Source organism: Pelecanus crispus, chromosome 5 (genome assembly GCF_030463565.1).
Source record: "Pelecanus crispus isolate bPelCri1 chromosome 5, bPelCri1.pri, whole genome shotgun sequence".
NCBI classification, from domain to species: Eukaryota; Metazoa; Chordata; class Aves; order Pelecaniformes; family Pelecanidae; genus Pelecanus; species Pelecanus crispus.
The window spans coordinates 81048540-81075046 of record NC_134647.1 but is presented as its reverse complement, the minus strand read 5'-3'; the positions used below and the strand labels follow the sequence as shown (position 1 = coordinate 81075046).

The 26507-nt window shown below is 40.8% G+C and overlaps 1 protein-coding gene across 1 annotated transcript in view; it reads left to right on the top strand.

The window, feature by feature from the left end:
* DPYD (dihydropyrimidine dehydrogenase) overlaps nt 1-25516 on the top strand; it is a 351478-nt gene extending 325962 nt beyond the window's left edge. Inside the window, exons 22-24 of the mRNA XM_075710934.1 lie at nt 11618-11761; nt 22460-22600; nt 25346-25516. Coding sequence (XP_075567049.1) covers nt 11618-11761; nt 22460-22600; nt 25346-25516 — 456 coding nt within the window. The remainder of the gene's footprint in view (nt 1-11617; nt 11762-22459; nt 22601-25345) is intronic.
* The last annotated feature ends 991 nt before the right edge of the window (nt 25517-26507 follow it).

Here is a 26507-nt window from a genome sequence, read left to right as displayed (position 1 = left end):
CAGTTCCCCCAGTCGCTGCACGGAGGCTTAACCGCGGTCAGCGTAACTACTTGCATGTTTAAAGGTCGGCCACGCATAAAAGCTTGTAGGATCAGGACAGGAATTTCTTTGCATGTATAAATTATAGAGTTTGTTGTGCCACGCCAAACCTTTTGACCTGCAAAATAGCCCAGCGAGTACACAGCGCAAAGCGCTATGTGACGGAAAGGTTTATGGAGCTCCGTTGTTTGTCTGTAAGGAGCGCACAACCAGTGAAAAAGTGGATGGCCTGGTGAAGCAATATGCGATTGTGGTTATATTTAATAGCAGAGGGCAAGCTGAATGCATATATTCGCAAGCCTCGCTGTGCATACAAATCAGTGAAGTCTTGTAGTAGCAAGATGATCAGAACTCATTTTAAAGCTATTATAGTAATTTAAAACAAGATAGTTTTTAAAAATACAGTGATGCATGCCTGTGATCTGTATTTCTAATGATTTGCACGTTAGATTTTTAAAAATCCAATTCTTCCTCTGATCGACTTGAGTGAAAATCTAATCAAATTAGCATTTTAGAATATCTGACTATTGTAATGTCATTTTCAGAATATAATGATACGTTAGATATTGTACTTTAGCTGCTATAAAGACAGATAAATATGCAGGAGAGGCACTGTGGGGGACTTGGAAGGTTGATTCTAATGAGCACTTTTCTGTTTGTCTACATTAGGTTTTTATATAGCATCTATTTGGTACCTACGCATTGACATCTCACTGCTTGATGGTGATATAGGAAGCATTTATATCAGTTTAGTGAAGGTATCACTTCTGTATTGATATTTGATATTGATATTTTATTCATAAGTTTGATGTAATATTCATTTTAAATAGTTTAGCAATGACTTATTTCTTTTCAGATCTGTTTAAAAGTTTTAATAACTTCAAATGATCAAAATTTTTCATCGTCACTTTCTTTCAGCGGACCATTCCAATTTTACCATCTGGCTATATTCTCATAATTTTTTTAATGTCATATGTTATGTGTTGATTTGTCACATTTTCAAAACTGTTGGAAGGCCTGAATCAAACCGGCATACCGAACTCTTCATAGGAGAGCATCCAGCATTTTCTCATCCTACCTCTCGCCAGCTGAAGTGGGAGTTTTGACTACCTAGGGGTGGAAGCACTTGCTATTAATGCCAGAACTATTTGTATTATGACTCTTAGCATGAAATTTAGTGAGTTTAGATTATTGAGGTGATGATAAAAATCATCGTATTATTGAGTTTGAAGACTCTGAAAGGCAAGGGTAGGCTCCTTGGTCATAGCTGCAAGAGTTGACTAGAGCTCATTTGTCTGCACTGAATACTTTACATTTAAATTAGGATTGTGTGAAGTAGAGATGGAAGGATTACTGCGTGTGAGAGATGAATGAGGGAAAGCATTGTAGTCTGTGCAGAAGGAGGATAAGTACTGTAGTTCATCTGCCATAAGAGATGGATTACAGTGAACCTGAAGTGGAAGAACGTTTGCTTAGGAATTATTAGCAGTGGTTTGCATTTAAGTAATCTATTAGTGCAATAATATATGTATAGTTACGTGATTAGTAATCTACCAGGGGAAAGCAGAGTTTATTTCTAGATATATTGAAATGATATGCTGTTTACAGTATAGGCAAGTCGGTAATAAATCTGGAGCTTCCATGCAAAAAAAAAAATACATCAAAACAAAAAGGCAGGATAAACAAAAGTCAAAACAAAACCAAAACAAAAATCTGCAAAGGTTCCAGCAGATGGAAAAAAGCGTATGCTCTTACCACCGGTGCAAGGTTTCACTGTTAGCAAAAAGTATTTGATAGGTAAATTTGCAGCTAAAACACCTACAGCAACAGTGAAAACGCACTTTGCTTTGCACACAGTGGCAGCAGCGGTTCTTTTACTGAAAGTACTCAAAGCCTCATAGAGTGGCGTTCAAAATCTTGGTTTCTTCCAGAGGCTGGAAGAGGTGCTTGCTGGTTGCCCTCTGCCTCGTCTCCCATTCCCCTGAGAGCACAAATTTGACAGGCGTGACCGATTAGCCTGTATATTTTTTATAGGTCCATGGTGCATACACAGGCTTTCTGTGCCTCAGTACTGCAGGGTGTCTAGGGCTGTATTTCCACCAGGGAGATGCTGGAAGGGAGTGCGGGAGAGCTAAGGAGGATGTCGACAGCGTGCATTTCACCCCGTCCTGCCCACAGGGTATATTTGCCCTCCGGCTACCTGGTAGTGTCAGGTTGCTCCAGGAGCTTTTGAACAGCTTCGCCTGGGTCATGTAGGCAGTTTAAGTGCAGCTTCAAGGGGCTTCACAGTTCTAGAAAGAGGGCTAGGCTGCTCCTGGTACCTGACCCAGCTCATTTAGCACAAGTGGAATTAGCAAATTCAGCTTAATACAGCTCCACTTACCTTGCTGGGTCAGCAGCACCTATGATTGACAGGTTGGTTGGTAACCACTACTGTAGCCATAGCAGCAAGGATGTTCATGCTTTCTCATAGCTGTAAGAAAAGATTCATTTTTCCCTTTTAATAGTCTAGCTAGCACCTCTGAAACTTCGTTGGAAGGACCTAGAAAACAGACAGTCATTAGGTACTGCTAGAGCTCCAGCTCCTCAGCACATGTGCCCCCTGCAGAGGATGGTTTAATCCAAAGAAACAAATGATTTTAGGGTTCTTCTGAACAGCTCTGTTACCAGCCAGCTTGGAGGAGAACGTGGGTAAAAGTATCTAGCAGTGGCGTTTTTTCATATGATCAGGTAATTTACAGCGTTGATATGACAAGCACATAAGCTGAATGTATGGATATATGGTTGGACTGAATGATCTTAAAGGTCTTTTCCAACCTAAACGATTCGATTCGATTCGATTCGATTCGATTCTATTCTATTCTATTCTATTCTATTCTATAGATACACTACGGTACGGAGATAGACTTGAAAATGTGAATATTGGACTGCTGTATTTTTACATCTCTACCGATGCACATACAAAATCTAGTTTGCCTGAAGTTTTTTCCCATACTAAGGCTCACCTGATACTGATCTGCGTTTCCTAAACACATTTGGATACAGTTGTATTTGCTCACCTGTCAGATATTTGTTAATAGCCATTCTGCTGACATCTTTGTTACACTGCTGCTTAGCTGACAGAATTTCATCTGCATAAACGGGTGGAAAGTCCTTTCCTCGCATGTCCAACAAACTGGAGACAAAGTGCCTGCCAATGTTTTAATTTCTTTTGCATGTTCTGGTTAGAGAGTGAGAAGAATGCTTTCACTCCACGGTGTCATGAATATGGTAATCTATGGAAATCACAGAAAGCAGGTACTTAAGTTAAGCACATACTGTACTACAGGAATCCCTGATGAATTCAAGTCTCTTCTGTTTAGAGAAGATGTTGTTGTCTATTAAGTGACAGACTGCCAGATGTTCATGAAGTAGCACAGTAATGTGTATCAGTATCTTCTTTTCTTCACCCCAGAAGGTAACGTTTTCTTTATCATCTATGTCATCCTGGCTTTTGATTGTAAATGTCTAAGCTTGCTTCAAATATTAACTCCTTTTTGTTTTATTGATGAATATTTCATGACTTCAGTACATTTGTAGAATGTAAGTTTTTGCTGCACTATAGTAAGCCTATAATCCTAAAATCTTTTCCTTCACTTGGTATATATAAGCTGCTAAAAACCAAACATTTGAGGTAGAACATGAAGAACAATTTGTTCGTGATTTTGAGCTAGTAGAGAAAATTTTGGCAGTGTTAGAAAAATGATGAAAGGAGAAATAATTGTTGTTTTAAATAATGGTTTTATCTGCACGCTCAAGCATGGTACTGTATATCTCATGGTGAGGTCACAGTAATATGTTTTCCTAGAACACACATTAATGTTCCGTTTAGTCTCAGAATTACTGCAGGGCTGGGGGTTAGCTTACTCGCTTTAAATAATCATGGTCTAAAGAGCGGGCAGAATAGTTGAGTAGCTAATGCAATGGTATATATACACACAGCGTGGGGAGCAGAGGTTACAGGAACAAGTATATGCACGGCAATTACAGATTGTTGAGACAGTGCTGTTTACAAAGCAAATAAAAGTTCCAAGAAAAAACAATGAAAATAACTGAAAGGCAGAGTTTGGGGTTTTTTTCTGAAGAATTGTTGTGCTCTGTCCTTTATTTTGAGGCGTTTCCACATCATCAAAGGCAGGGATGCCAATAATGTCTCAACTCTAAGGAACAGAGCCGTGAGAATGTGTGAACCCTTTAATACAGGGGACAAATTCTCTGCGGCTTCTTGCTAACGCAACTACAACAGCTCTGGGGGCTGTAACAACTGGTGTTGGCCCAAGAAACTCACTATCAGGTGAAAACTGATGGAATGAAGCATCCCACATGCCATGGGGAGGACTCTGGCAGGATTCGTAGAATCATAGGATGGTTTAGGTTGGAAAAGACCCTTAAGATCATCCAGTCCAACCAGTAACCTAACACTACCAAGTCCACATTAAACCAATTAAGGAGAGAGCAGCAATTTCATGTTTCCTGGCTTGGTGGCTGGATTATTTATAGTGAAAGTAAAAACTAGGAATCATTAAGGTTGGAAAGGATCTCTAAGATCATCAGTCCAACCATCAACTCAACACCACCATGCCCACTAAACCATGTCCCGAAGTGCCACGTCTACCTGTTTTTTGAACACTTCCAGGGATGGTGACTCCACCACCTCTCTGGGCAGCCTGTTCCAATGCTTGACTACTCTTTCTGTGAAGAAATTTTTCCTAATACGCAATCTAAACCTCCCCTGGCGCAGCTTGAACCCATTTCCTCTCTATTCCTTACTGGGGGGCTTGACCTGAACCCTGCTGCTGTCTGGGTGAGTCCTTTGTGCCGTGGGCCCTTACCATGCGGCGTATGGGAAGGGCCCGTACGTTAGCATTGCCAGACTGACACAGAGAAGAGCAGCCATTCAAGAGAATTGAGCTTTGAATGTCTGAAAGAGTAAGAACGTCTAAAAGAACGAGAACTAGCAGCCTCACTTTCTCCATCCCCGTACATCTTTAGTTTTCATTAGTTATGCCATTGACCTGGTTAGTGGGGAAAGCTTGTGCAAAATATTCTCTCTATATATCTATGAATATGAATATGTGTGTTATGTGCCACCTTCAGAGGAACAGAATTCAGCTTTTGGCTTTATTGTTGGGTTGGTTTTTTTTTTTCCCCAAAGGAGCACAAGCTACATTGACATTGTGACAAGATTTTGTTGTTACCATTGCTGTTGTCTGGTACTGGGTCTTTGTGTTTTCTTCCTCTGTGGAAATGTTGGAATCATGTTCCATTGTATTCTCTGAGAACAAGGAAGAAAGCAGATACCACTTCAGGAAACTTTAGTAATCTTTTTTTCGTTCTTGTTGTAAAGTTGCAAGAGGGTGGAGGCAGGCCACTGAATGGAAACTGTTGCGCCGTATAAAGTATGGTCAAGGCCACATCTTCGTGCAGCATGTAATAAGGATCCTAGATATATAGCCATTTTGAGCACATTAGACTTTAGAAAAAAACAAACTTGAAGGATTCAGAAGCAACTGGAAAAATTATTAAAATTGAAACTGCTTTCTCTGGAAAACTTTATACATCAAATATAGAAGTTTTCCACATGAACAAATGGGGGTCAAACATTACTGAAACCTTTGTGCCGAGGGCATATAAAATGACCCATACAAACCTGATTTAAATTCCTGTAGCTCCTGGGTGAGGGCAGCTGTCTACCTTGCTTAAATGTTAATGTTTCCCTTATCTGATTGCCTTTCTGTACCATGCTCCCACTTTCAGGGGTCCTGCTTCACCTATTACCCTCTTCAAAGCTATTCATTCTTGTCTGCAGTCTTCATAGCTTTAACTGTGTCTGAGGCAGTCACTTGGCTCTGTAGCCTCCCAAGCTGTTTCACTCTGAGCTTTTACCCGCCCCATTGCTTGCCTCCCCAGTTCTCTGAAGCCAACAAGAGACCTTCCCAGATGCAGTCCTGCCAAGGCAGCAAAGGGACAAAGCCCAGCTTTTCTGTGTGTTTACAGAAGAGAGTGGTATTTGGGGAGGATAGCTAAACCAACTGCAGATCAATTCTTCTTCATAGGAAGAGTAGTCAGCATGGATTTATGAAGGGAAAACCACGTTTGACCAACTCGATAGCCTACTACAATGAGATGACTGGCTTGGTAGATGAGAGGAGAGCAGGAGGTGTTATCTTTTGCAAGGCTTTCAACACTGCCTCCCATAGCATCCTCATAGACAAACTGGTGAAACCTACTGTAGCTGACCCTGCTCTGAGCAGGGGGTTAGACTGGATGGTCTCAAGACGTCCCTTCCAATCTCAGCCACTCTGTGATTCTGTGAAGGTAGTTGACCACCTTTCTCCTTTCCAAACATTTAGAGAATTTGTATTTCCTCCTTCCTTTCTTCTCTTCTTCTCTGAGGGAAAGCTTGGTTAAGTAATTTCAGAGAAAGATGGTTCAGAAGAACAAGCCACAGAGAAGGAAGATTAAGAGCCACCTCTTGTTTGATTTCTAAAACACACTAGTGTTTTACAACACGCTAGTGTTTGCCACTATGTGGCAAAGTTTTGGTGTGACAATTATCCATCCATTTGCATAGCTACAGAGTATGTGGGCCTTTGGTGCATCTCTACTGCAACCAGTATAGAATATTTCAGTAGAGCAATTTGAACCCTCTTTTAGCAGTTCAGTTTGTCAGACATTTTTCAGTCTTCATTCTTGTTTTCATCTAGTTTTGCTATGTGCAAGCAGAAGCATCTACACTTGAAAAATGTAAAGTACGTGAAATAAGATAATTTGGCTCCAGTTCCATTTCCAGATTCTTGAGGGACATCACTGTGTCACTTAAAATTGTTTACATGCTGAAAGTGCACAAGAGGAATTTAGAGAATGAATGTGTACACGCCTTCATACCTCAGACTGCAGGCAACACTCAGGTATAAAAGAAATTGGTTAATGGCATTACATGCAATACGGGAAATTCCCCACCCATGAGGGAAACAGTATTTTTGAAATGTGTTGCCTCATAGCTAAATGATACTGCTACCCCAAATTTCCATGAGCCAGTGATCCCTGGAATTGTTTCTGTAAGTTCTTCCTTTACCTTGTGATCACTGCTCCCTGAAAATCATTTTGATGAACATTACTATTTTCCAGTGCTCTTTTTGATGCCCCATCTCATCAGCATATACCAGCAGGATATACTTCAGATCCAGTGGCGTGCTGTAGGAGACTGTTGCTTATTTTTGGTTTATGATGATACCCACCCGTCCCAGCTGAATTCTGGGTCTTCTAACAGTAGATAGCATCCAACCCCTTAGTAGGAGACAGCTCCCAAATAAGCAACCCATGACTACATCATGGAGACACACGTGGACTTTCCCAGGCTAAGGAGCAGATGAGTTTCAAAGTTAGAAATAAGGGCTGGGTCGTCGGACACGTATCGCGCTGCCCTGTTCCGCCAGTTCAGCTGCTTGCTGGTGTGCCCATAAAAAGGGCGGCAGTCTGCCGTGGAGGATTCTCTCTACTTTTTACCATTAGGAAACAAGCACCTTTTTTAGTTCATAATATGCTCAATTACCTTTAGATTGATCCATGAATAAATTATAATCAAAACAGACTTATTCACCTTAAAGCTCTCCCGGCTTAAGGTTTCATTGTTGATTCATTATGTTGTCAGTTCTCTATTGGCAGGGTAATGCTTTTTTATATCTGGATAGAGACAGTTTTAGTGGAAGATACTGTTATCTTTAAATGAGTAGGATTTAGTTTTTCTGGTGAGAACAAATTCATCAATGATGAATCCCTGGAGAAACGACTGAAACAAAAATCACCACGTTGCTGGAGATTTATGCAGTTCATCAGTTAAAAGGCAGCGTTTGGAAGTCTTGGCAGCGGGGAGAATTTGGATTTTTCCTTTCTTTCTGTAAAATACTCCAGCACAATATTTCAAGCTTCCAGTTTTGTGATAATGCAATTATAAACAATGAAATAATACCACTTAATATATTTATTTTGGCCCTATTCTTGATGTTATCCCTCCGATAGCAACACATTGAATTATGGCTATATAGAGACAGATGGATACAAATAATGCAGCTATAGACATCACTGATACAGATTAAGTAGACAAGAATTATCTAATTACTCTGCTTGTTGCAGTCTTCTAAGCGCTTGCTAGGATCCACATATTCATTTTAATTGTTTTTTTTCTAGGCAGATGTTGATATGACAAAGATATCAGTGTATGGAGAGTTTAGTGACATTGGAGTATCTGGAAATTTAAAAAAAAAAAAATGTACTGTAGAAAGATTTCAAAAGCAAAGAGAGTTAAACTCAGCAAGTTTGATGCTTCTGCTTTCATTGGGAATTGTGCTATTAAATCCCCCATGTGCTTAAGAAGATATCCCCTACAACGATTAGAGGTGATTTAATTTTAAACTCTCTTAAATATCCATCTCTTCAGGAGTTATTTCAACATGTTTCCACTTTCACTATATCCAGTAACTCACTTCATTAAAATATTGTTTGCCATTTCATATGGCCTTTGACTCCAAAATGTTTGAAACCCCAGCTCTGAACAATAAGCAGTCTCATCAGCGTTCCCTATATCTGTGCATTACTCACAAGGGGAACCATCAATAAGTCCTTCCTAAGCTCCTGAGGCTATGTTGTCATGTATTATTTATTGTTATAGAAAAGATTGCTGGTTTTCAGTGTTGTTTGATGAAATTTGGCTTGGCTGCTTGTGAACTACTGGACTCCAAACACAAAATAACCAGACCATTTGTATGGGCACACAGTCACCTTCTGTTAAATCAGTGGAAGCTCACTGGGTATGCCCAAGCCTGGACTAACACCTAGGTGTTTCCTTAATTGTTTTAAATTCCATTTAATCAATTTCTTGATAGAAAACCGGCAATGCACAGCAAAGACGAAGGTTGGATGTTAGTTTTCTAGATTAATCGTAATTTCATTTATTTTTAAAAGATAGGGATTATATAGTTTAATTTAACTGCATGCATGTCATTACAAAATATCTAAATTATGGTACTGATCGCATTGCACACTTTTCAAAATGTCTGCTGTACATGCCAGCTAGCAGCTATGTTAGATGTAAAAATCTAAAGACTTCCAGCTCACAATTTAGAAAATTAATTAATTGCCTTTGCAATTCTCTCTTCACCTACACACAAAAATTAATTATGTTTTCCACACTTTTCCTTAGATCACCTACTTAATTTCAGTATACTCAATATTTCTGTCTGTAGAAATTAGGAGATTGGGCACACATTAAGAGAACAGAAAAGTAAAGGGTTTATTCTGCAAAGATTTGGCTATTCTTCCCAAAGATGATCTTCAATCAGTCAAGCCACGAACAACTGTCTCCTCTCTCTACTACTTCAGTTAAAACCTCAGCAAAATTAGCTTTGCTGCTTACTCTGAAAGTCAGCAATTCAATTCCTGGCCAGACAGGGAAGAGTCCAAAAACGCTTTGTCATCAGGTCTCCTGCCCTCTCAAGCCTGGAGTTGTTGGCATCAGCACATACATTATGGAGAGAAAATAGTTTCTCAGTGACACAGCTACTACTTATTCATAGCCAAAATGTATTTCTAATTGATGCAGCCTAGCAGACAGACAAGAGCACCTTTTATCAAAATTTACATTTTTTAGATTTTTCCTAAAAGTCTTAGGCTTCCGAAAAGTCATATAATGAATTGAGTCTTTATGTGTATGCTTTAGAGCCTATTGATTAGATCGGAATTAGACAAATTCTCCTACTCGTTTTCCTGTTTAAAATAATTCTGGGTTTGCTGTCTTATTTGCCTTTGGTATGTAAGGCCACTACCGTACTGCTGTTTGCAGTGATATTTAAAGCCTTATTTTAAGACACGCTAGAACATTTGCTTTCCAAGATCATGTATGGCAACTGCATAGAAAGGGAAGTTTGTTTGACATCTGTAAGGAAATCATTGAACGTGACATTGAGGAACAAAGTTCCCGTTGAAGAGACAAAGCAAGAGCCCTTTGCTGGTGGGCAAACTCGGGCTGCATCCAGATTTGGGACAGATGGGGTCTGCCCCCACAGTTCTGGTCTTGCATTTGCCTCGACTGAGGCTTTGTCCCAGCGTACGGCTCCGTCCCAGCCTGCACCTCTGGAGAGCACGGTGAGACTGCAAGTCTTGGTCTGACCTGAAGTGAAAAATGTGGTGAGGCCACAACCCAAGTCTCGGAAGCAGGGAAGCGTTTCAAGGACCTCACCCTCTGGCTGTACGCTCAGAGAGCCAAAAATCTAGCAGCCAAGAAAGCTTTTATTTGTCATAACAAGAAGCCTGAGGTCCCAAGGCTGGGTATCGTGACTGACAGAGCTCATTGAGGAATTTTTCTCCTAAGGATTAGTAGAAGACCAGGGTAAGCTCTTCTGGATTTATTTCATTTTAAAAAATAATAATTTCTAAATTTTTAAATAAATCTGGCTTTAAAATTCACATTGAAATTCCCTCTTAAAAAATTGATAACCACAGCAGTACTGTATCTTGTTCGATATGCTCTTTGAGGTTGTATTATTAGCGTGAATTAATGCTAGCAACTGCTGAGGCTATGTATCCCCTGTTACTACCTGCTAGTTTCTGCAGTAGTGCAGTAGCTTCTGAACGGGGTTTAGTTAGGTGGATAAAATACTTTTGCAGAATAAGGAGCTAGTTTCAGGGGAGGAAGGGCATGGTCTTTTACAGCAAGCAAAAATCCATGTTTTCTACCATTTTTCCTTCACCTAAATCTGCGATTGTGGCACACTACAGTTGTCCGTCTCTCTGCTAGGTAAGCAAAGGGAGTTTTTCTTTCAGGAAGCTGGGTGTTATGAAATCTGAACCAGCACTTTCATGTTCTTGGGTGAGACACGAGTTTTGCGATTCAGTGAAATCTTCCTCTAGAGTTTGCTTAATTGCATTGAAGGATTAAATGTTGCAGAAAAGACTGCAAGCGGGACACAGAGGTAAATTAGGAGATTGGAATGTGTTTCAGTTCATTTGGTGTTTGTTAGCCTTACTTTGACAGGTCAAGACAGCCTTCTGTTATCAGAACACAAAATACATGTTTGTAAGCTTTAAAAATATATATTGATATATTCAGATATCCATACAAATAATCTTAAACACTGGTGGAACCCTTCTAAGTAAACTGATGGTTTTATGATACCTTTCCACATACTATAGAAATAAAGTTACACATTTGAATTATTTAACATGATACATTTTTTACATATAAGCAAGTATGCAATGGGGAAATATAAGACTGGTGGAAGCTGACCTGCAATTCAGCTATTTTTCTGCTGTGATATATTAATATTTTAATACTCAATATATATTTTCAAGTCAGATCCTGAAGTTCATATTTGATTTTTATTCACTTCTCACTCTGGTACCGTCTCACTGATTTCAATTTCAACTTCTTGAATAAGAAACCAGTCGCACTCAGCAAGGACTTAGGATCTGGCCCCTGGCATCGGACTCACCTTTTTGCTACACCTGCTCACTTAAGCATGTTTTCTGATTTTTGTTTCAGAAACTACCCAGTTTTGGGCCTTACCTGGAACAACGCAAAAAGATAATAGCTGAGAACAAGGTTAAACTAAAGGAACAGAGCATGGCTGCTGTGCTTCCCGAGAAAAAGCATTTCATTCCGAAGAAGCCCATTCCAGCAATCAAGGTAACAAAAATACATGCTTACGTATAAGAAATGATCAGCCATCAGGCGGTTGACATGCACAGTCATTTCTAGCAGTTTGAGTTGGTTATTACTGCTTTTAAGCTTGTTAGAGGGCATCAAACACAACTATTTATGCAGACTTTCCAGCTTTTAACCAAAATCAATGGGAAATGATTTGTGATGTACGTGTATAGGTATTTCCCTAATGTCATTTTTCAAAACGAAGATATTTAGGCAATGGAACGGTAATTGTAGAACAAGGCATGGCTAATGCCCTGAAGACCGAAGTAGAACTGTTAACCATTTCTTTCAGTTTGACTGCTACAGTATGAGCTCAGTTTTGCATGATACCTTTTGATTACTTGCGATGTGCTGAATACCCCCATCTCTCATGTAGGATCAGTGGAAAAGGTTGGTGTTCAGTATGTATGAAAGCTGTGTCATAGGTTTTCAGACTGAACTTTTAAAGCTGGAGAATGTTTGTCTAAATAGCTGATCCGCTGCCTACAGTGAGTAAATGTCAAGGTGAAAATAAAACCTGTGACCCCATCTACTGCATAATCCATACATTGGAGCTTTTCCCTTCCCTAAGGTAGCCAATAAATGTCAATAAAATGAAACATCAGAAGCTAATTATTCTAGGTGTTCACTTTAGACCTTACTTAAACTTCATGTCTGAATAGGAAAAAGAAGCAGGCAACATTTTTTTTTTCTTAAATCAGGTTTCACATGTAGGCCCTTTTAGAAAGCAATGTGAAAATTATATCTGTTGAGCTTGTTAACTGTCTTCCTCATACATGTGAGAATATCAGATACCTACAGATAGGTAACTTTCACTGTATGATCAGACCTGTAAGAATTCTTGCAAAAATAAGGCCACACATAAAGTACAGTACGAGTGGTGGCTCAAATTAACACAGGATATCCAAGGGAATTTTTCAGTTTACCAACACATGCAGTATTCCAAGCTGACTGGTAGAACTGCAAAACCAGCCAGGGATAAATTTTGAGTCATCTTCCTGTTTAAGTTAAATAGTTTGCCACTTCTGTAGACCTCTCTCAGTTTTTTGCACTGCTTATTTTGGTTTATGTCACCCTATTGAAAATCGCTCCCCTCCTCTTGTGCTGAGGTTCCCTTCTTCATGTATACAAACAGTTCCAAAGAACAGCAATCTACTCTTTTTTCCCCACTATGATGAGCATTTTCAAAGCCTACTTGACCTCAGAGGTTTTCTGGTTCTGTTCTCTTTGCAGGGAGAGTATTGATGTAGGGAAAAAGAGAAAGAAGAAGCAACAGCCAATAACTGCATTTTCAATGAGATAGCTTGCTTCTGAAAACAGCAGAAAACCAAAAAACTGATACCATCCAAAAGCAAATAAACTGAATGAAGGAAAAAGTTTAGCAAGAGGGAAAAACAGACATAAAGGCTTGAAAAAAACCATAAATAAAAAGTTGAAGTCAATAATTTATCAAGCCGAACTCCAAGTACAAAAGCAAAAAAGAGCCAAGTAGTAGGAGATAGATTAAAAAGAAGAAAAGAGAACCTACTGCAGGGAAGAGGAAAATGAATTCCCCAAAACAAAAACTCTTGTTTATAAAGACATTGAATACTTCTGTGTGGTGTCTGTGAGGAGCTTCTCAGCCAGAGAAATCAGGTTAGCGTCTTTCTCACACCGTCATTTAAACGAACCTGAAAAAGGCTGAAGCAATTAGAAGAAGGTAGGAACCACCGAAGCTGATTCTTGACAGTCTTTCAGTCTGACCAGCTCTTTAGAAGGGAATGTTTTAACCATAATGAGAAAAACAGCAATGAGAGATGCCCACTAAGACATAGGAAAATACCTGGGTTTTGCTTGAAGTAAGGAACTTGCCACTACAAAGGGAGGTTTTAATAAAGTTTATTATTAATAGATCCATCTGTTATTATCTTGTGGAGAAAATCTGCCAGGAAGATTCAGAATATTCATTACGGAAGCTGAGTGAAGCTTAATGAAAAAAGGTGACTTATCTGATACCCTTCCCTGATCAGGAATTCTCCACGGAGAGAGGCAGAGGAGCTCGGACTTGAGTGATTTATTTGTTACTGTCCAAGAAGTATTCACATTTAGAATTATAAATCCCAGACCGTCTCCAGCAGTTCTGTCTTGGCTGACCCTCTAGCTGGAGGAGAGAATGCGTTCTGTTAGTTCGGCCTAGGATATCGGGGGTGGTCAGCTCTTACAGCTAGTCCCAGCCTAACTCTATTTCTCTGGAGCGGTGAAGAGGTATGCTGGAATGCCGATCGGACCTGCGAGAGAGCTGTCCTTGAAAGAGCTATGACCCCTGCTTTGGCTGCTTGTATTTTTGGAGGGTTGCTGCAAATTTCCTGATGCCTGCCCAGAACTCTCTCATCTGTCTAATCGGCTGTTGGGTTGGTGATATGTAAATTCCAACATTTGTTTAAATTCCACATGCTGCCAAAATGCCTTTTTTTATAGATTTAAAAACCCTCTGTGATTATCCAAAATCTAATTTAATTTTTGGATGGTTTTTCCCATGGCTTTTCTCTTTATTTTCTCTGTTTTTCAATATTAATTGAAACTGGATACTTTGATATTCAGCAGTTGTTTCTTCTTTTCTCACTTGTCTGTAATATCAGAATTTCTGCCATATGTGGATATGTGCCCTGGATCTTTTCATTTCAGTTGCATTTTTTTTTATGGCTCCCGCACATGTATTTGCCTACCTCAGGTTACCTCCTTATTACTTTCATTTCTTTCTGTATACATTCCTGTGTTTTTTTTTCCTAATAATTTAGTTCTTTGTCCTTCAGGGCCTATACCATAATATTTGGTCACCATTTATCTGCTTATTTTATTTCTTCCTGTTGTACTCCAGAAGTCTTGCTGTAGAGATTGCCTTGGTTGGTAGTTTAAACGCTCTGGCATCGCTCTGTTTGTCAGCTTAGCTAGGGCACGACCTGTTTTTCCACCTGTTGGAAAAATACCCATAGAGATCCTCAAGCTTAAATTCTTTGTGTTTGAACTGTTTTTCACCCTTGTATGTACAGTTATGTTTACACGGTCTTCCACGCGCATATATATATATATATCTGCAAGTCTTTTTATGCTGATGCCGTAAGCACCCAGCTGGAAGCCAGCACCTTGGGAGGCATCCAGCCACATTTAGTCCAGTGCTGTGCTTCATCTGTAAAATCCTCTTGAGAGGGGAGGTATATTGGTCCAGGCACAGCACTATTATGCCCTAACGACGTACCATGTGGATCCTTCCTGGCATCTATCTGGGAGGTTCAACGTTGAGTAGTTTTAGCTTGTGTTTGCTTGCCTGGAAAAGACCATATTGTAATCTTCAGCATAAACGTGGAGCTGTTGCCTATTTCATGTGGAATTATGCATGCGTCTCCCTTAATTTATGGGACTCTAAGTCTGCTTCTCCCAAGTATTTGCTCCAACATGAATCACAGCAATAATCTCTCCTGCAGTAGCCCATAATGATCCCTTCTCCATCACAGTACCTCAGAGAATATTCTCATTACATGTGGCAGTTTAAGCAAATTTAAGTTAGTCTGGAGTCCAAACCTCCTCTTTCCCTCCCCGCTCTGACTGTAGAAGGACTGCCTCAAGTGGTTCTGCAACAGAACAGAACAGAACAGAACAGAACAGAATAGAATAGAATAGAATATTTTGGTTGGAAAGGTCGTCATCTAGTCCAACTGCCTGACCAATTCAGGGCTGACCAAGTTAAAGCATGTTCATAAGGGCATTTTCCAAATGCCTCTTAAACACTGACAGGCTTGGGGCATCAACCACCTCTGGGAAGCCTGTTCCAGTGTCTGACCACCCTCTCGGTAAAGAAATGTTTCCTAATGTCCAGTCTGAACCCACCCTTATGCAGCTTTGAACCATTCCCGTGCATCACTGGATACCAGGGAGAAGAGAGCAGCACCTCCCTCTCCACTTCCCCTCCTCAGGAAGCTGTAGAGAGCCATGAGGTTGATCCTCAGCCTCCTTTTCTCCAAACCAGACAAGCCCAAAGTCCTTGGCTGCTCCTCATAGGACATTCCTTCCAGCCCTTCCACCAGCTTTGTTGACCTCCTCTGGACACTTTCGAGTACCTTAAGGTCCTTCTTATATTGTGGGGTCCCAAACTGCACAGAGTACTCAAGGTGAGGCCACACCAACACTGAATCCCCTCTTTGGACCGGCTGGTCATGCTGCGTTTGATGCACCCCAGGACGCGGTTTGCCGTCTTGGCTGCCAGGGCACGCTGCTGGCTCACATCGAGCCTGCTTTCACCCAGCACCCCCAGATCCCTTTCTGCAGGGCTGCTCTCCAGCCACTCCTCTCCCAGTTTATACCTGTGGCTGGTGTTACTCCATCCCAGGTGCAGAATCTGGCATTTGGACTTGTTAAATTTCATCCCATGAATCATTGCCCAACGCTCCCATCTATCTAGATCCTTCCGCAAGGCTGCCATTGCGCTAGCAGCCCGTAAGAGAAAGGGCACTGCGGTACTGTTTGTAAAACTGGAATGACAGTGTATTCCAGATCATGGCTGATTAATATAACAACAGCATTACGGTAATTATGGTGCTATTTTCCCTCTCAACATCTTGCTCGTTTGCTTGTCTCTTGTCAGCACAGCGCATCAAGAAGTTTTCGTGAGCTGTCCATGGTGTCTCCTACCGTGTTTTCTCTTGGAGCTTTCTTTTGTCTAGAATGTATCTGTTGGCAAGAATAGCGAAAGTTACTTATTTTGATTGCATTTTTTCATCATGATAGTACCCGTTTGTCTAGTTTTATAAAATACCTATAAAGTTCCTTGGGTTTTCTTTATTTAGTTTAAAACTAAAATCTGTATCAACTCTGTAGTCTTCTGGTTCAAATCTTTTCCTGAAACGCACGCGAGCCATATTAAACGGCATCGTATCTAAACCAGGAAATCAAGATGCTTTGTTAATATTTTGCCTTTTCTGAACACTGATCTTTGTATTCCAGCTCTTTATTTTTATTTTGTTTAGCCAACTTGCAATCCCACTTCATGGCACCTTAATTTCAGAACTCTGTTGTGGCAGAGGCCTATTGAAACATAAAATTTACCAGTTGGTTTTTTGTATTTATTGCCTCACAGTCTTCTGGTAGATTCACAAGGCGTAATTTTCATTACAGAAGCCATATTTAATTCTGTAGTAAAGGTTCGTTTGAGTTATTTTGCGAGTCCCTCTTTAGCTAGTACTGCAACTGTTTTACCTGCTTTACTGAAACAAGGATTAGAGTTCCCTAAATCCCAGAGCACATTTAATAACGTTTTTAACTATTGGCAAAGCATCTGCAATCTTTCAATGTAAAGTTAGTTTTAATGAGATTACATATTTTTATTAGCCACTTTACTGTAAATTGACCTCGGTCGTGTACCTTCAGATTCTGGTGACTTTTTCTTCTTTAATCCATATTTTTTTTTTCCTAACATTTCTTCTTTTCATTACTGAAAAAGGAGAGGTGGAAGGCAGGTATCTCCCTAATGGAGATAAACACTGCTACAGAGAGTCATTTACTTTCTTTGCAATGTTTCATCCCCTTTCCGTGCTCTCTCTGCATCCTAGTGAGGGCACTTCTGCACAGCCCCTTGTTCTTTCACAACCTATTGAATCCTGAAAACTGCCCAAACACCCCATAAATAATAATGAACAGATAGAATACTTGGGATCAAGCGCACCACTTTGCTGTATAAATGTCAGATGCTTTGTTAGGAGTTTTTTGTATTACTTGGTGGTGCGTTGACTTCAGCGTTCACATCATGGTCAATGATCCCTCGGAGACCTGAAGACTGAGGTTGAGACCTGTCCTTAGGACAGACGCTATTCACAATGTGCAGACCTCTACTTCCGGTAATCTAAAGATTACCTTGCTTTCCTTACCTGCTGTTGCTGTCAGCTTCAAGTGCACAAGGTTCCTAGTCAGTGAACCCTTCTCCTGAACACGGTGTGACATTGCAAAGTGTTTTATGGTGACTCAAAAAGTGCAATGAGAAGACAAGCATGTGTGTTCCCTTCGAACTTGCTAGATGAGATGCAGTACCTGCACTGTGTAGGGCTTCCTAATGATCTAATGAGAGGCCTGTGATGTTCATCATCTGTAGAGCACAGTGTGGTCTTTTACAGCGTGGGCTGCATGAAGATGGACACAGCAGGTCTGCAAGGAGCTGTACCTGAACGATGAATTGTATTTACAAATATAGGTTTACTAATATGATAGCTAATGAAAAGCTAATCACCATAAAATGTTTGCTATATTAACATTAAAAATGCAGCTATAGTAATAAAAATAGCATTGTAAAAATAATATCCTACTGAACAGATCTGCTCCTTGTGTGTACTCAAACCCACATCTGCTGAGCTTAGTGACAAAATGAATTTTTTTTCTGTACTCATTAGTAACATAAAACTAATGGATTCTGCTCTGATTCTCTCCATAGCAACTGAATTCCCTGCCAGTTCCAGTTGCAGGACTAAATTCCTCTCCCAGTTTGTTCAGTACAGTTTTGTTGAAAAGAGTGGGACAGCACAGCAGTAATCGAAAGGAGGACTCTAGGTCCCTGCGATTGCAAAGGTGTAACGTAGGGCAAAATTTAACTTCCAGCTTATTTTCTTTTTTTTAATTGCTGCTGGTAATGCATAAGCCAGAAAGAACACAGCTTGACTTTCAGAACCTGGCTTCTGTTTGCAGGTCTGGCAGTTGGCAAAAAACCCATTATACTGTAAACAGTGCAAATTTGATCCGGAGGCCATTGAGATATACCAAGTGTGGAATCCCATAGTGCCATTTTAGGCAGTTGCTTTTTGGAGTGAAACTGCACTTTAAACAGTGAAAGCTGATTATTTCTTGCTGCACTGTTTATTTTGTTCCAAATGTTTATGATTTGATGGAAACAAGAAGCTCCGAGATAGCTTGAGATGCTGTAAAAGAGTGCACCTGCAAAACATCTTTTAAGTACCGTTGCTTTTTCAGTCAATAAAGTCTTGAAACTTTGCAAATGAATAAAGATACAGTTTTTGCTTGAGAGAAAGGAGTGATTAAAAGGCACAACACCCAGGAGTGTAAATGAGCAGTAAATCATTGACACAGTCTTTTGAAATCACTTTGAGGCCTCTAAAATGCCATCATCCTTCCTATTTGGGATTCTGAGTCCCCAAAAGTGTATTTTGTGAGCTGTGAGAAGTGAGACTTGGTTACAAATTCAGAAATCACCATGCCATGTGCATTGTTTTTGTTATTCCCTTTGTAAGTTTGTAGCTCGAAAAATCTGTTTTCATCATGTTCTTCTAAGCAACCATTTCCTGAGCTATCTAATGCTATCCTAAACCTTGGACTGTCTCCCTCCTGTCCCCCAGCTGCTTCTCTGGAAGGCCATTAACCACCTCACTCCTTTCCCATTTAGAAAGCCTTTTCTAATTTCCAGCTTTAAATTTATTCATGGCTGGCTTATAATCACATGTTCTTGTGCCAGCATTGTCATTTAACTTAAATAGCTCTTTTTCCTCCCTGATGTATATATAAAGAGACATCATATTCCTGCTCTGCCTTCATCTTCCTAGGCTAAACATCTTGTTAGGCTCTTTTTGTCCTCCCTCATAAGAAAGGCCCTCTATCCCATGATTATTTGAGTCGCCCATCTCTGCAGCCTGCTTGAGCTTTGTGGGCTTTGTTAACATCCATACGATATTTAAAGAACACAAATGGGAATCCAGAACCTCCCTGAGAAAATTGTTACTTACCTGTGCTGTTTAAATGTCTGCTTTTGTTAGATTAAAAAGCCCTTCACTCTCAGGAATCTCCCCATGTTGATACGTCTACAACACAAGCAGGCAGCAGAAAGCTCCTTCACTGTGTGTTGTACAGGTCTTACATCATTTCTTCAAATTCTTCAGGAGACAGACCAGTACTTGCAGACGACACATGCATTTGTGACATACAGCAGAATGTTTGGGGCTATAGACACAAAAGGGAGACTTATAGGATAGTTCGTATTGCCGGGGGCAGCAGATCACACAAATACACGTGTATTTTGAAACCTGTAGCAGGTATGATACAGATAAGCCTGCATGAGACTTGAAACCAGCTGGAGCTAAATTCTGCAACTACCGTTTTTCAACTGTTAACAGAAGACTGCAGAAACGTGAGATGTAGCCACCCGAAAACTGCTGAGCAATTCCCAGGAAATCCATGAAGACATGGAAATGAAAACAGGGGTGTGAGCAGTTCCTGAGAGATCACATTTGATTTAGTTACTGTAGCTCCTCGGTGGAGGCACGGTAAAGGGCTGAGTGTTCCAGTCTAGCCTTTTGTAATACCACGGTGAAAAGTATTAGCTGAAGCACTTTCATAGTAGCTAATTGACCTTTTACAGTGGTTTAAGCAAACAGATTTTACTTCAAATTTGCAGTGAATTTGGACCATGCACATAATCAGCTTGCACAGCTCTACTGATGAGTGCTAACTCATTAAGCTGTGATAACTTGCTCGCTTACAGTCATCTGTCCACACTCATCATGCTGCCTTTAGCAATGTGCCATAGCTGGTTTATGCTGGAAGGGCATTAATGTTCTTTACATGTTGCTGAGAAGAACTGGAAGGCTTTTAGCATTGAATGAATGAAACCAAGGTATTTCACATGTCAGCAACATAGGGGTTTGGCAGAAAGAAAACATTTGAGTGTTTTTGGAACAAGAAAACAGTACAATTTCCCTGCCCTTCTTCCTGGGCGCAGGATGTGGTTGAATTTCCTACCTCAACAGCCATTAAGAGCAACTTCATAGATCCTGCCACTGCATCCAGCAAACAAAGAAATTTGTCTCATTGCATAAAGATCCTGTTGTAATTTAAGTGCTGAAGGCCAGGTGGGCCTTGAAGTTAAAACTTCACTGAGATGAACGGGAGTCATTCATTCACGACGTAGAGCTGTTGTTGCAAGTTCTCAGCAGACTCAGGAAGACAAGGTTGGACCCATTTTTGCATTTAATTCATGTAGCAGAGCTTTCCTTTAGAGCTAAAATTGATGAAGCCGTACTACCCTATTGCTCTGATGTGGTGTAGGAGTAATTAGGGATGCTTAGTTAGTTTGAAAGTAAGGCTGCCCAAAATAAGGTAAAATTTAAGTTACCGTAATCCTGTTCTTCTACAATGAGAATTGAAAACAATATATGGAGCATTGTATGCAATTATAAATTATATAGGTTAAATATAGCGTACTTCTACACACTTCAAATGGTTGCTAATCATTTCAGAATAATTTTTTTGACTGATAGGAATAAGGTAAGTACTGCTTCTTCAAAAAATGCTGAGAAACAGAACACAAAAAGAAACCCTTATCATGTTTCTTGGTGATGCAAGACCAAAGGTAAACACTTTGAAGCTTATAATTCTGGGCAGACTTGTCTGTGTCTCGTATTTGGCTTGATCTTGAGCATTTTTCAATCGACTTGGATCAAATTCCATAATCAAAATCATAAGGACTTCTTGGTCTATTAGAGTAGAATGGCTTTGAGGCCAGTTCTGCTCTCCTATCACTCAGTGAGATTTCTCTAATACTTAAAAGTTATACCCCTTTTTAAAGCAAAAGTACAATGTATTGTTGCATCACATAACCTTCATTTGCTGAGCCCAACTTTATCTTAACAATGTAGAATCTTGCACATAAAATCGAGCTTGTTTTGCAACATGGGAACTGTTGTAGCAGCGTGCTTAGTAAACACACAAAACATCCAGGCAATCAATACGGTGCCACAGAGCGAATTTTTTAAAATGCAGTCATGTTCATCATCTGTGCTATACTTCCACAAGTTAAACTAATTTAACTGAGGGAAAGCTGTAGCCCAAAGGACCTGGGACTTGTCCCATCTCTACCATTGACTCAGTGAAGCTGAACGGCCACTGGACTGTGCAGATTCCCTTGATGTAAAGGGGAGATGGTTTGCACCAGGTAGGTCCCCAGCAACTTCTTCTAGAGGGTATGTCTTCCTCTTGTGGTATGTACCCATACACTGTCCTGCCGTACTCCTTTACTTCTGCAGCACCGATGTGTAAGGTTGATGCCACAAATTCCTCCCTGTGAAGTTGACAGAACCGAATCAAGACTTGCAGGATTAGACCCACAGCTTACTTTCTGTACAATATTTGCAATAAACTGGTGGTCATGTCATTTGCGCATTCTACTAAAGAGAGAAAAGCAGCTACTGTTCTCTCTGTCAGTTCATTTGATCGTGCCCCTTTCTTTTCTTGCTGTGGGTTCTTAAATCTGTGCTAATGAGAAATGACCAAGGGTGATCTGATCGTTGTGGCATGTCACTCCTCTTTTGTGCTCCATTTTGTTCCTTGAAGTTTCACACAATAATGGCAAAACAATAGCACATTCAAAATCAAGTACTAAATGTGTAACCTATTTGTAGAACGTGTTTGTATACAAATATATACTTCTAGCGCTGCCTACATTCAAAATGTGCCTGTATGGAGCATTCTTCGTATTTTACAGGAAGTAGGAAGGTCAGCAACTTGGAAATTTATAAGAAAAATCCTACGCATCATCACAATGCATGGCCAGCTCTTCCATATCAAAGTACTAGAGAGTGCTCCCGCACAGCTATAGAAACTGCTTAGGTATCTTCTAAATGAGTCGATAACTTTTTTTTTTTTTTTCCCTAGGATGTAATTGGAAAAGCACTGCAGTATATTGGAACATATGGTGAGCTCTGCAACACCGAGCAAGTTGTGGCTCTGATTGACGAGGAAATGTGCATCAACTGTGGCAAATGTTACATGACCTGTAATGATTCTGGCTACCAGGTAAGAGCACAGCTGTAATTAGCAAAAGGCACGATGAGTTATCTTTCTGCTGCTAGGAAGAAAGAATCCACCTTCTGTTAATGAGCAGGTGGTAAAAACAGATGTCTAAAATATTGGATTCGAACCCCGGCGTGCTCCCAGGCTACGCCGCGCGATCCTTGCCTGAGCTGTTTGTGCGGCGGAGAGAACGCCGCCCGGCACGGCGTCTTCTGGGCAGCGTGCACCGTGTCTCGCTGGCTCGCTCTAGGTTGCTCTCCCAGTCTCTCCCTAACTGCAGGTGGGAAATGGGGTTCTTCTGAGGAGGAAGAAAATGAGGAAGACCCAAGTCGGATGGCAGTAAATGTAGTTCTTTGATGGTTTTCAAGTACCTGAGGGAGAAAGGGAAGAACGCATCCCTTCCCACCAGCGGGGCGCGGGGAGACAAGAGCTGTTCTTATTGCCAAAAGCTCTTTAAGAATCCTAGTCCTTGTTCCATCAGCGTAACTGAACTTGAACTAATTCGGGTTTCAGGCAGGTGGGGTTTTGTTTTGATCTTGACTGAGGTACAAATCCTTTCTCCAGGATAGCTGCCAGGGTTTAGAGCAGCGGGTTGAGGTTTGCAGAAATCATCGTGACCAGAAAATAGCACAATTTTGAGCTGGGGCTCCTGTTTGCAGCAAAGTATTTCTCTGATTTCTGCTCAGTACGGTAACGTGCGTTGTATGAAATGTAGCAGCATTGCCACGTGCCATTCCTTGCCATGTCGGCTGGAGCTGGTGGACTGGTCTGCAGTAAAAAGGGCAGTACAGGCGGACTCATGTTTTTTAGAAAACCAAAATACGGTCTAGCATAACCTGCATGGAATCCAGTGTGCAGTAAGCAATAATCTCTACATGAATTTTTCCATTCATCCCCGTCCGAGAATAGTTTGTCAGAAACAAATACTTTAACTGAGCCCCAAGTTCCCTCTGAACACCATGACCTTTTGTTTATACTAAATTCAGTCTGATCAATAGTAGGTCTGATGAATTTAACTACATACAGTCGAAGAAAGAAGTCTTCCCATTTAAAATCAACTCCTGCAATTAAAACAAGTGTGTCAGAGCAAAGGTAGACAGGTTTTTTTTCCACTGATATGAGAAAATTAATGCTGTATTTGTACCAGATTAGATTACTACAGTAGCCTTTTAACTGTCTAAATTTCTTCTTGACACTGCAATCTTCACCTCTTCTCCTTCCATCGGATTTCCCAGTGAAGGGGAGGATATAGCCCTCGGAGAGCAAACGACTGTTTATATTTATTAAAACTTTTGTTTCTGTAACTGGAAAAAAAAATCGGCACCAAAAGAACCAACGTTTAAAACCCCAGGAGGTTTTCTAAGCACAAAAAAAATGATTTTTTCCTTAATTAATTAAGGAAATTGAAAAGAAATTAACTGCGAAGAATCGCAAAGAAATTCTTAATTGCAAAGAAATCACACACACCCCTTCAAAATAGCATCTGCTCTATGCTTCTCTGTTTCAAGAATATCCATGCTGCTCTACAGAGCTATCGCCTTGTGTGACTCCAGCAGAAAAGCTTGCCTTCATTTAAAGTTAGCGCTGTCGTCCCGACGTCCTCTCCCTCTTTGAACTCCCTTTCAAGAAGTGCATTGCTGTTAGGGAGAGAGGAAGGAGGCCTTCTTAACTACTCACAAACCAAAGCTCCCTTTGTGCTCAAGCTGAAGCAGAACTCGTCGATTCAGGGCAGTCAGTCCCTGCTTCATGCCCTGGCTGGTTGCTACAGCAGCTTCTGTGCTTTCCCGGTGGCGAAACCCCAAGTGCCCCAAATGTGCCTCTGGGGCCAACCTGGAGCACCCACCCAGCTCCTCCCCGGCTCCCCCAGTTGCTGGCAGCGGTTCGGGAGATTTGCTGAGGCACCGCTTGTTCGCAGAGAAGCGAGAGTTCAGCTTTCAGGCCTGATTTTTGTCCTTCCTAAAACTCTTAAAAGTAGATACTCAGTGGGGTGGGGTTTTTTTATTTTTTTACTTTTCTAGGCTCGCTTAGATATTGAAGCTTTTGCGGTTGTGCGCTGCTTTTGTTTTCGCTTCTAATTGCCATTTCCATTATACCGGGAGCTTATTTCATTGAGACCGCATTTGTTATTTCACGTTCAAATACACTTATCGCCCTAATTGGTTATGAGGATTCACCGCATGGAAATGTGAGAACTAAAAGCGAGCTCTGCCTGCCCAAAACTCAGATATCCCTTCCGAAGATTGGCAAAGGAAAATAATCACACGAGGCACAGCGTGCTCTCTTTTTCTCTGCTATTTATTAAATTAGATTGTTTACGCTGTGCTGGAAATAAAAGTCAAACGAACGCGCCGTGGGCAGCGTCGTGCCAAAGCCGTAGAGGCACGGTCCGGCATCTCCTCTGAACCAATAACCCCGGCAAATTGCTGTCTGAGGAAATATTTCCTTCACGCAAAGGAGAAATAGCCCTCTGCGAGCCGAAACATCGTGGGCCAAATTCCTCCCTTTGTACCCAGCCCTTGTGACCCAAGAGCTTTCTCCGAGGTGTAATTTGGCCCGTATTTCTAATTTTGAAGTGTCGGGGGGGGGGGGTGTTTTGTTCCCTGCCAGTCGAACAGTTGCTATAGCTGCAGCGCAGAAGCACACCAAGACGTCCCCCAGCGCTGTAGCGCAGGCAAGGCAGGCGCCAAGATGGGCGTAATCGTGACCTTTTCCGTCAGCGACGTCGATAATGTTTATTCCTGTTCGCAGGCTATCCGGTTCGATCCCCAAACCCACCTGCCCACGGTTACTGACAGCTGTACGGGCTGCACCCTGTGTCTCAGCGTCTGCCCTGTTATCGACTGCATCCGCATGGTTTCCAGGACAACACCCTACGAACCAAAGCGCGGGCTGCCCTTAGCCGTGAACCCCGTGCATTGAGGTGATCGGTCCGACAGCTACCCTGAACTTTACACTTGTTTGAGGCGATTGATTTGCTTTCTAATTAGTCCTTGAAAACCTACTCTCTTTAAAAAAAAAAAAAAAAAAAATGTAATATTGATAGCCGTTACAATGAACACTCTGTTTTTCCAATTCCTATTTTTACAACAATTAAGTTTTGAAATCACAGAAAGGCAGCAATTAGTCAGTCGTGGCTGTCAGTTGTCCACTATTTGAAGCGTAACTTTCTCCTTACAATTCACGCTGCGATTTCAAAATTTCTCTATAGACTCTTTAATCTCTATGTATTTTCCGGCTGTAAATATAATTAAGAAAGCATTTTTAATGAACGACAAATGAATGTACAAGCTAACTGTTTTCAAGGAGGCATTTTGTAATTAACCATTACATTTAGTTTTAAAAGAGTTTCTTAGAAGATGTAATTAACTACGTAGCGTTCAAACAAAGCAACGTGGCTTCTATTTTTCTATGGGAAGAAATGAAAGGGAGTTTAAAATAGGATTTAAGAACTGGATTAATCACTTTCAACTACTACAGCATATGGTAGTGTATTTTTATAATCTTTTCTAATTCTTTCTCACACTAGTCACTTTATAGAATAAATTTGCTGTGCACTGACACATGCTGGACTCCTCAGGTTTGCATGTTGCATGGGTAGCTCGAGCGTTACTTCCCCCCCCACCCAGCGAACGCTCATAACATCTCTCTAAAAACGGTTAAACCAGCTTATTATGAAGTCCAGGTTGCATTTCAGGATTCTGAGATGTGACAACATTTTTTTGCTCCAAGCTCATCCTCTAAATAACTTTTTAATTGTGCCAATTAATGTTCCAGAATGTACACGTTACAGGTCAGAGATCTGATTACGTGCAAATGGAATACACACCCTGCAGACTGCCTTTGCCAAGCACAGACACATAGGGCAAACTGGCAAGATGATTTCCCCCAGTGCCAATTCTTCATACTTACT